General features: G+C 43.6%; 1 protein-coding gene across 2 annotated transcripts; it reads right to left on the bottom strand.

Annotated features, from left to right (window-relative positions):
- Positions 1–996: 996 nt before the first annotated feature.
- LOC141777063 (RNA-binding protein MEX3B) lies at positions 997–10,805 on the bottom strand. 2 transcript variants are annotated; one of them, XM_074650997.1, is made up of 4 exons: positions 10,258–10,805; positions 8,719–9,305; positions 5,999–6,285; positions 997–5,834 (listed from the first exon to the last, which is right to left on the bottom strand). In XM_074650997.1, exons 2-4 carry the CDS (start codon positions 9,221–9,223, stop codon positions 4,608–4,610), a joined length of 2,019 nt encoding a protein of 672 aa, XP_074507098.1. In that variant the 5' UTR covers positions 9,224–9,305; positions 10,258–10,805; the 3' UTR covers positions 997–4,607. The 2 variants fall into 2 exon arrangements, with proteins under 2 accessions (XP_074507098.1, XP_074507096.1); XM_074650995.1 differs by having other exon boundaries at positions 8,719–9,308; positions 10,258–10,804.
- Positions 10,806–11,041: the final 236 nt, after the last annotated feature.

Raw genomic sequence — 11,041 nt, forward strand, 5'->3', positions numbered from 1 at the left:
TGAAAAAGTCATAGTATATGTCAAAAACATTCACAAAAAAGTCATAGTATAGTATGTCAAAAAACGTTATGAGAGAAAGTCAAAGTATAGTATGGCAAAACATTTTATGGAAAAAAGTCTTATAGTATGTCAAAAAAATATAAATCATAGTATAGCATGTCAAAAAACGTGATAAAATAGTCATAGTGTGTAAAAGAAACCTCTAAATGTTATCCTTTTACTTTACGTCATCCATAGTGGTTATTTATATAAAAACACAATTCAAATGAGGAAATACATTATTTTATTTTTATTGATAAAGAAAAATCTTGGAATTAGTAGTTTTAATTATATATTAGAAGCTGCTTAGATATAGTGGTAGAAAGTTAAACAGGTCATAATTTTTTCTCTTATCTATTTTATACAAACATCTCCTTCAAACAACTGGATTTATTAAAGATTACATATGTACGCATCATGCTAATGTTATAATCTACCATTGTCCACTATTCATTTTACTTAGTAGACCATGAACGCACCGTAGAGGAGCTGTGTCTCGGCTAGCTCCGTTCTGCAGACGCGAGGCAGTCTGCAATTGTGGGAAGCCAGAATCGTGATCAACCTTCGATGAATTGTGGAGGTGAAAAATGTCTTACTACTTTTTTTTAAAAATCCAACAGTCCAAAACCCCCAAATATGTAGTTTACTATGATGTAAGACAAGAAAAAGCAGCAAGTCCTAACATTTTATAAACTGGGACCTAAACATTTGGGATTTTTTTGCCTGAAAAATTGGTTAAAAGATTTAATATTAAAGCAGCTACACCTAAATCTATTGAAGTGTTAGATCAACGCACATCCAAATGTTCTATTGATTTTCTAAAGCATTAAAAGATGTCTGATTTCAGTCCCACCATTTCCCATGCTTTGTCTGTTGCAGGTGTTTTTACTGCCACCACGTGGCAAAGATGCAGCACCACTCTGAACAGAACTAAAATGAAGACACCAGACACACAAGTTCTTATTTTACAGTAAAAAAATGAAACCAAAAACAAGACTTTATTAAAGAAGCATAAAAAATAAAACTCTTGATACATTTCTCATAACCGTCAAGTCAGTTCAAATTATACGATTATACAATTTTTCCGGCTCACGGTTAAAAGGTCCATAAACTTTCAAATAAAATATATTTCAATTTTAAAATTTCTTCAATAATTTTCTCATTTTGTTATAAATTGCCTATATGTAGTACACAGTAAATAAGGAAAATAAAAAAATGGAAAATAAAAATAAATTTGAAGTAATAAAAAGGGTCACATTATTGTCTGGGATATTTAGGTAAGCAAATAAATTGTAAAAAATAAAATGTGTAAAAAGTCTTTATCTTAAAAATTATTAGCTAATGCCAGGTGGCTTGAAGACATGCAGATGGTTAACTTACAAATAATGATACATGTTCTTTAGAAACTACACTTATCTTCATTAAGTCATTTTGCTTTTGAAAACAAGATCCCAATGATTGTATTCAGGGTATATACACACACAGGTCAGGCCTGAAACCTAGTTTGCCGACGTTTTACATTTTGGTTCTGCATACAAAGAGAATTAAAGCAAAAAATAGGAGAGCGGCGACTTGAGGGGTGTCTGTCACCCCTTACTGGCATGGCTCTCTTCGCATCCCCCCCTCTAATCACAAAAAAGGTCAGAGGTCACTGGCTAGCATGCCTCAGGAAACCCTGTTTTCAAACCTTTAGGAAGGAAATGGGGGAGGGGATGAGTTTGGCTAAAAAAAAATAAAAATCAGCAGTCAATCTGAAAAACTTTGTACCTTTTTAACAATGAAACTACTGTACATTAAACCCTAACATTCTCTCAATGGCCAGAAACTTCCCAGTGCAACACCAGGATTTACATTAGACCCGTCTGGCAAATACAACACGTTTAATTCCTTTAACATGTCAACTTGGACTGTTTGAAAAACGGCTTTTAAGATTGGCCTCAACCAACTGTCACGACTGATCTGTTCGTTCGGACGCGTTCGCGGCCCTGCATCTGTTCCGAGTGCGCGCAAAGCAATGCGACGTTTGACATCAGAGCCCGACGAGGGGGTGTGGGTTGAACTAAGAGGCCTCCCACTACCAACTGGGTTTGTTCATCGCCGTGTTTCAGTAGGGAGTTGCACCAAAGCACCATGGGGTAGTCTTCACAAAGACTACCGGTTTAGCTCCTGGGCAGGTTTTTTCCTACACGTGTGGACACATGAATTAGTGCACTGCTGCGCTCAACCAGGACAGCGGCTTATTAGATTCCTCTGTGCAGCTGCTGTCCTCGTCACCTAAAGTAAGCAAACGAACAGTCAGACAGCAAATAAGTTAACATCATACTGGCTGGAGCACCAAAGCACAGCAGCAACTGCCCATTCTCGCCAATTATTTACTCAAGTAGAGTTACCCTTTTTTCCCTTGATATTAAAACCCTACAACCCGTCCTGATCTGAGACTACGTCCAGAGAGGAGGACACACTGTGACTGCAATGCCCTACGCTCTATTGACAGGATCCGAATGTGATGACTGTGTAGGGACAGTTAGAAAACATAATTTAAAAAAAGCAAGAAGCAAAACATTCTGCAGCTGCTGGGATTTGAACACAAAGAGTGTCTGGAAGCCCTGGATGACCTAGCTACTAGCTGCCATAAAGGACAAGTTCTACCTACTGCGAGTGAGCCTGAAAATGTGATCATGTGTCTGTGCAGTCAGAGGAAGCCCTTGAGAATTAGGTGTGTCGTTTTAATTCTTATATCATGGCTTGTCTCATTCTATGAGCTGATTCCATGCATGTTCAAAAAGGGCCATTAACGGCAACCGTGTACCATCGCACCGACATCGCCCAAATCATACGTACAGTATTAACACTATAGGAGGCAGTTACTGCAAACTCACACTGAATTCTTTAAAAACCACTAACACAAAACAGGATGCAACCGCCTCATCGGGAGTTACTCAGTAATGCTATGAAAACATAGGACAAAGCTCAAACAACTAACCGTATAGTGCACCACATTTGGCCAGGAGTACAGCGCTATATGGGTATGACTGTGTGTCATCTGAGAGAGTGCCATACAGCTTTGCTGTGAGAGTGGGGTGGAAGACCAAAAAGAGCAAAACAAAAACAGTAAGAGCCGTTTCTTTTCTTCTTTACTTTTTAGAGGGGCCGGGAGTTACAGTGCATGAAAAAAACAGGTTCAATCGAGCCCCTTGTTATTGTTTCATGTGGGAGGAGAAGCCGCCTCTCCATAACCTTATTGGATAAAACATTCACGTGTGACATCAGAAAAGCCCTATCTTATCCTAGAGTTCAAAATACGTCTGCGAGCCACACACTTTGACAGTCACGAGTCAAAAACTAGTAGAAAAAACGCTAAACAAGCCGATCTGAGTGTAACAGACGGGATGTGAGAGGAAAGTGTCCTGGTGTGGATGGATCAGAGCAAAGCCTTCCTGTAAGACTGAGAGAGTGGAGTGAAGTGAAGGAGAGGGGCAGCAGGAAGAGAAACCAGACCTTCTTACGGTGAGGACACATAATGACGCCGATGTGAAAACAGCATGAGTGGGCATTATTTACGCACACATACAAGAGAGAGAGATGTGAAGGGATTGTCAGGCAGCTCAAACGTACAGAGAACTGACCTCAGACACATTCCTACAATATCACTAATGGTACGTTTCTCACTTATTAAGAGGAACATTAATGTGAATTAATGTAGCAGCCACATTTGAAATGTGGGGCATCCAAATTCATCCAACATGTTATTGAATTTGATCAAGAATCTATTAATAGCATTCATTTGGCATTACTGATGGCTAATTTTTGTCGCAACAGAGACAGGAAGTCATCCTAGTACGAGGTACCTCGGGCATATTGTTCTGATAGGTGCCCGACTACGTGCGGACCTTTTTAAAAAAAAAAAAAAAGTTCCAAGCTTACAGAAAAATAGCAACCCCGCCGCTTCATGTCACAAACAACAGCATGAGTGAGAGCAAGAGGAGAAAGGAAGGGGGCTTGTTGGAACGGTTTGCGTCCTGTCAAGAACATTAAAATAAGGAGTAGAAAAGTGCAGGCCTCATTGACAGCTTCATCGAAAAATATCTGTTAAGTACAAAAGTGTCAAAAGGAAAGGCTGTGAGAGAGAAAGCAGGCAGAGATCTGAAGAAGCCCGAATGAAGAAATGTCGAGACAGACCGGCAGCCAGCAGTGCAGGCTGCTCCGGGTCAAAATGAAGGCCTGAAGAGAGATAAGACACTAGTTTCCTTCCATAAGTTCACCACTGAGAGACTGTCTGAGCCCCAACTGTCTGCAGACCAGCTTCAATTAGCTTCACTCTGAAAATAAGTCATTGTAATTATTATTATTATTATTATTATTATTATTAATCTTGACAGCTATCAGCAATAAATCAACATCCGTATAGTATCATCATCTCTATTATGCATTTATTATGGTCCATCATGTGTGTGTGAAAGTTATTAGTGTGAATCCTTCTATTGCCTCCGCCACAGCTGGTGCCCCACTCCGTCTTCGTCATGCCCCCCTCATATTTTACCCCCCCGCCCCACCCCCCTGCCGGGGCATTAGGAGAAGATGCGGATGCACTGTGTGGTGGGGGTGTGGCAGACGGGGCACTCTGGCTCAGCTGACTGGCAGATTTGCCCGGCGCACTCCATGCAGAACAGATTGTGGCCACAAGGCACCAGGGCTGCTGTCACCTCGCTCTCGAAACACACAAAGCAGTCCCTGTTGATCCCGGGGCCGACGCCGACCAGACCCGCCACCCCGGGGCCGGAGCCGCCTTTCAGCCGGCTCAGCATCCCAGAGCTGAGGCCCACGCCGCTGCTGCCTCCCTCGGAGTCAGTGGGTGAGCCGCCGGGCAGGGAGGAGGCCGAGCAAGAGGAGTAACCGGTCGACGAGCCGCCGGAGCTGGAGCTAGACGCTCCAGAGAAGGAGCTGCCTCCTGCGTTGCCAGACTGTAGCCAGGAGAGAGTGCTGAGGGGGTCGCTCTGTGCACGACGAGCTAATGGATGATCCAGGACCACACCTGCGTCCTGAGGCAGAGTTGGAGACAATCGTGGAGTGATGGCGCCACCGCTGAGGCCGCTGCTGTTGCGACGTAGAGGCTGCTGCTGCTGCTGGGAGGAGCCGGCCGTCTTATTGCCTGTTCCACCGTTGACGAAAGGTGCCCAGATGTTGGCGGCACTGAACTCAAAGCCCAGTTCATCTGAGGAGGGCAGCCCTGGGGTGGAGTCACCCCCAAAAGTGAATCCTCCTCCAGCACTGCTGGAGCCTGTGCTAAAAGGGCTAGTGGGGCTGCCTCCCTCGTTGGCCTTGCGAGTGTTGCTGAAGTTTTCTGAGCTCATCCCGCCGTTGTGCGTGTGATAGGCTGCTGAGGAGGACATCTTCCGGCTGGAGGAGTGGTGCATGGACATGGGAATGGGAGGAGGAGGTGGGGAGGTTGGAGGAGGAGGTGGGGGGGCAGAATGGTGGCCAGAAGCCCTGGACCACAGAGACGACCCCAGCCCTCCGGCCAGGGCGCCCAGACCTTCTAGACTGACATCAGTGCCGTTGGAGTGGAAGTCATTGTCTCCCTGCAGGTCTACAAAGGTTCCAGTTCGCAGGGTGATGTGGGTCTCGATCTCCTCTCTCGCTCGGTCCACGTTCTCCGGCATGCCGGTCACCTCGAACACCGGGTCTTTCTCTCGACTGGGTGTCACGATGTAGGTGTGAGTCTGCTGCTGGATGCGCTTGATAGTTGCTCCCTTTGGTCCAACAACTAAACCAACTACTCGGTAGGGCACTCTCACCTGGATTGGTGACAAGAGAAATACTTTAATGCAACTACAGGAGAGAGGACAGAGTTGTAGTTTTTAAACAGATGTTATACATCTAACATCCAGTTATCCCTTTGTTACCCAGCAGAGTAAAACAAAAACACAGCATGACGACTAAGCCACAGGGGTTTCTGTACCTGTATGGTGGTCTGTCCAGGTAAGTGTGGTGGTCCAGGAAGAGAGCCGCTGCCGCCGCTGCTGCTTCCTCCTGCTCCTGCTGCTGCTGCTGCTCCTCCTCCAGGCCCTCCAGCTTTGCAGCGGGACGCCCGGATCATAGAGAAATGCTCCGCTGCAGAGACAATTTCACGCTTGGCCATCTCCACATCCTCCCTGCGTCCCGTCACGATGAACACTGGCTCCTCACCTCTGACTGGAGTCTTTATATAGGTATTTGTTTTGGCACGCAAGGCCTTAATCTTACAACCTGGAAGATGGAGAAGCACATAAACATCATAATTAATACACATTCAAACTCCCACACACATATACACAGTACAAATACACTTATTTATAACATCGCCATACATACAAGTGTGAGAACAATGAGATTTGTTCCACTATACACACAGTTTAAGTACACCTTGGTAAAACTAATGTAGTCTGATAAAACAGCCCTACAACAGATCCTGCCTATGTGAAGGTAATCGTCTGACTTTATAGGTGATTTTGGATGCTGTTGTTTCTAGTATTTAGCTGCTCTTATTGATATAAATGAGGTGGACAAAATATTATAAACACCTGGGGCCGATCTATTCAATTCAGTTCTATGTTTATATATTATATACATTATATACTGGAATTGTAATTCCTGTTTACGTTTTGAAGTTTTACCACCAAGTTGCTGGTGTATGATTTATTTTAAAAATTAACAATTCAGTAAATGTATATCTATGTACTCATTTGTTACATTTTGTTTTACAATGTTAGGAAAGCGATGTTGAAGTAAAGCCTGATGTTACATAAAAGAATGATCCAAGTCACTTACAGGCTTATAATTTAATTAAATAAACAGAGCACTGCTTTCACTTCCATGCTGTGCTACATTCCTGCTAATATGCAAATCTTTGCACCTGAATTCAGTGCATTTTTGTTTTGGTCTGCTCTCTGTAATTACTCTTCTACTATGGACTGCAGCCGCAACACTCAGAAAAGTGAAGCCAAAACATCTGGATCGCCCCGTGGTGGGTGGCTGTTAGTTAGTTTAGGAAGCACTTGATTTGATATTCAGCAGAGTGTTCTATGAACGGAGCATTTTTAAACATCTTGGCTTGGGAACCGGAGGGTCGCCGGTTCAAGTCCCTGCATGGACCAAGTACTGAGTGTGAACTGGTAGCTGGAGAGATGCCAGTTTGCCTCTTGGGCACTGCCGAGGTGCCCTTGAGCAAGGCACCAAACCCCTAACTGCTCAGGGCGCCTTTCAGGGACAGCCTCCTCGCTCTGACATCTCTCCATTAATACATGTATATAGGTCCTGTTTGTGCATGTGTGTGTGTATTTCGGGCCTGTGTGTACTGTGTATAACAGATTGAAAAAATTTACTGCCTTTTATTTACTCCTACTTCATTTTTTTTTTTTTTAAACATTTATCCGTTGATATTAAAATATATTGTTAATTGTTTTTTATTTGTTTGTTTGTTTTATTGACAACAAAAAATTAATGTTCTTTTTAAATATCTATATATTCTAATTTGCTTAATTAATTGTATACATGTATATATATGTTTTTTTATTTTGTTCTTTTTTATTATTATTTATTATTGAATTGACTTTTTGGCAATATTGTTCACCTGACAGTCATGCCAATAAAGCAAATTGAACTGAAATTGAAAAAAAAAGTAATTTCCCCTCTGGGATCAACAAAGTGTCTTTCTTCTTATTCTGATAATAAAAAAAATATATTTGAAATGTAATAATATGTCCCCTTTAAGTGATATTAATGCATAACATATGTAACAGCAAAAGCAGTATGCAGGATATATTCATGAGGAGCTCAGTCTGCCCAAACATGAACCCAGTGGCTGCTGCTGCACTGCTCTTGTGTCAACTCTCTGCTCTGTTTCTTTAAATATGGACGCTTCGTCCCGGCCGACCAATAGGACGCACAGAGTGTGATGTCATCCTGGGGAAGCAGAAAGCATGGCTTTTTCAAACAAAGAGAACAATGCAATAACGCTGCCGCGGCTGCGACGACCCATCCAAACCCGCAACACGGGTCTATTTAAAGTGGAGGACATATGTTGATAAAAAAAGAAAAAAGAAAAATATATATAAAAGGTATTGGCTCGTAAAGGCGAGCAGCAGCAGACAGAGAGCTGATGGGTGCAGGGCGTAACACCGCCCAGTCCCGTGTTTGTGCGTCTGCTGCTCTAAAAATCTGCTCAACAGAGACCATAATAATCTACCATAATCACATGCATGAAATAGAAATGTGAGTCCGGTGTTCAAAACTGCCTCTTATGATGAGCGACGTGTAAAATCAGCATATTTCCTTTGTTTGGTGCATGCAGGCTGCTAGACATGTCCAGACTCCCCGACAAGCTGCTGCTTTGTCTGACCCTCTCACACCCCTCCCCCCTCCATCCTATACTCATCTACCACAATCTAATGTCAATGCATTATCTAAATACAAAAAAAGGAATATAAATATAGTAAGTATGGCTTTTTAAAAAATGGGCATTATGCGGACATTTAAGAGCAAAAACAGTGCAGTATAAGCTCAGGCTGTAAAAGTTGAGAGACCCTCCTCTCAGCAGACTGCCACCCAAACAAAGGAGGCTCATGCTGCCTGAACAATAATAACATAAACACCAAATAACTACCTAAGCATCACACACACACACTCTCATGCTATTCTTACCTTGTCTCCCCACTATTTCAGCCACATGTTCAGAGCTGGGCACAGGCACACATTCAGTCATGTTGACACTTCTCTTCCTGCTGCAGAGGACGGAGCTTTGTTCCCCGTGGAGCATGGGGTGCGAGCCGGCCATGTGGTGGTACCCGCCCGAGCCGTAGTACTCCGGGGATGGAGAGCAGGAGGTCGTCGGCGAGTCCCTGGACCCGTTGGAGGGATGCTGCTGCTGCTCCATGTGCATCTGTAGATCCACGTAGCCGTTGCAGCAGCCATCAGATCCAGGACCTTGCTGGTTCCCATCCAGAGGGTCGACCACAACACCTCCACAGTCCACCTTCTCCAGGGCCATGAGTGACAGCTGGTCCAGGGCGTAGCGGAGCGCCTCTTGGTGGTCCTCTTCCCGAGACTCCTGGTGGTCTGTCTCTCGAGGCAGACCGACCCCGTTGTGCTGGCTGCTGATCACCACGTCGTGGTCCATAATCTCGGGGTGGAATAAAGGGCTAGGCATAGTGTCTCTCCTCTCACATGGATCTCACATCAGATCAAGGATGCCTTGTTTTTGTTTGTTTTGTTGGGAGTGAGCTCACCCTCTGCTGAAATAATACAAAATATGTCTCATTAAAGCATCAAGAGAAAGCTGAAGCACAATGGAGCCATCCATAAACAACAGCATGCACTAGCAGTGTTGATTTGGGCGCCTTGCTTTGTCTGTTGTTGCTCCTCTGTCTGACAACTGAGACCATCCAGGAGGCTGCTGCTTGTTGTTGTGTCAGGATAATAAAAGCATGTAACACTTAGTGAACTAACTATTTCTCCTGCACAGATACAGATTAACATGTGAGGCACTAACACTCTTATTTAAGCTGAATTAAAAAAAATAAAAACAAAATATAATCTGTTGTTAGCTCCAACAACCAAAGCAAAAGCAGGATAATAAAGCATGTAACACTTAGTGAACAAAGTGTTTACCTGCATAGATACAGATCAACATGTGTGGCACTAACTCTTATTTATGCTGAATTAAAAAAAATAAAAACAAAATAAATGCTGTTGTTTAGCTCCTACAGACAAAGCTAAGCAAAAGCAGGATAAGAAAGCATGTAAGTGTTTACCTGCACTGATACAGATGAACCTGTGAACTCCAGACACTCTTATATTTGTGCTGAATTAAAAAAAATAAAAACAAAAGATATGCTGTTGTTTAGCTCCAACAGCTCAAAGCTAAGCAAAGCAGGACAATAAAGCATGTTACACTTAGTGAACTAAGTATTCCTCCTGCAGATGAACATGTGTGCCACTAACACTCTTATTTGTGCTGAATTAAAACAAATAAAAACAAAACATAATGCTGTTGTTTTAGCTCCAAACAGCTCAGAGCTAGCAGGCTAGCTGCTCCACACTAGTCGGCTCCACTCAGTCACGTTGTCGACCCCTTTGTTTGGGAGCACCACAGCTAGCTAGCTCTGGTTAGCTCAGCTCTGACAGTGTTCTCCTTCAAAAAGGCTGTTTGTTATAAAAAATAAATAAAACACATGGACTTACTTTATGTTGTCTTTGTTGATGAGATCCTGTCTTCGCTTGTCGCCTTGTTTCTTTGAGGGAAAAGATGAGAAGCAGCCAGGAGGAGGAGGAGGAGGAGGAGGAGAGCAGGCTGTGCTAGAGGAGCTAGCAGGTTAGCTCGCTATGCTAAGCTAAGCTAAGCTAACAGGCTAACTGGGGGGCGTTGGAGAAAAACGGTTAAAAGAAGAGGGTTTGTTTTTCTCTCTTTGTGGAGAGTTAAAGCATCTTCCCTGGGGAGTGTCAGTGGATCTTCATTCTGTGTACCGTCAGGGAGACCGGCAGCTGAAATCCAAGGTTATTAAGTTATCTTATATAGATTAAAAACCCAGTGGTTGTTCTCTCTCTGTGTCTCTCTGCTGCTGCTGCCTGACCCCGGTCGGTCCGCCGCCTTTGTCTCGCCAGAAGCACGCCGCTCCGTCTCCCGCACACGGCACTGACGTCACCCCACGACACAACAATGGGTTCAAAGGCCACATGCAAGCAAGCAAGCAAGCAAGCAAGGGGAGAGCATCAACTGCAGGCTGTCACACTGCCATTGTGTCTGTCTGTCTGTCTGCAGGGCACTATTTTATGTCCCCTCTTATTTAAATGCATATTTTGCATCCCCAACTGTTAATACTAAAACATGTGGTCATAGTTGGGTGTGTTCATCATGGCTACCAGTGAGGCGTTGAATGGTGCATCTGCCTGCATGTATTTGTGCTTTCTAGGTAAAATAATAAGAATCATGAGCAATACGTTAATTTCAAAGCATATTATTAACACT

This window comes from Sebastes fasciatus, chromosome 11, assembly GCF_043250625.1.
Source record: "Sebastes fasciatus isolate fSebFas1 chromosome 11, fSebFas1.pri, whole genome shotgun sequence".
NCBI lineage: Eukaryota > Metazoa > Chordata > Actinopteri > Perciformes > Sebastidae > Sebastes > Sebastes fasciatus.

Coding starts and splice junctions, on each gene's coding strand:
- LOC141777063 (XM_074650997.1), bottom strand. CDS start 9,223: ATGCCTAGCCCTTTATTCCACCCCGAGATTATGGACCACGACGTGGTG. Junction 6,286..8,718: donor TGAAATAGTGGGGAGACAAG/GTAAGAATAGCA, acceptor TCCATCTTCCAG/GTTGTAAGATTAAGGCCTTG. Junction 5,835..5,998: donor CTGGACAGACCACCATACAG/GTACAGAAACCC, acceptor TCACCAATCCAG/GTGAGAGTGCCCTACCGAGT.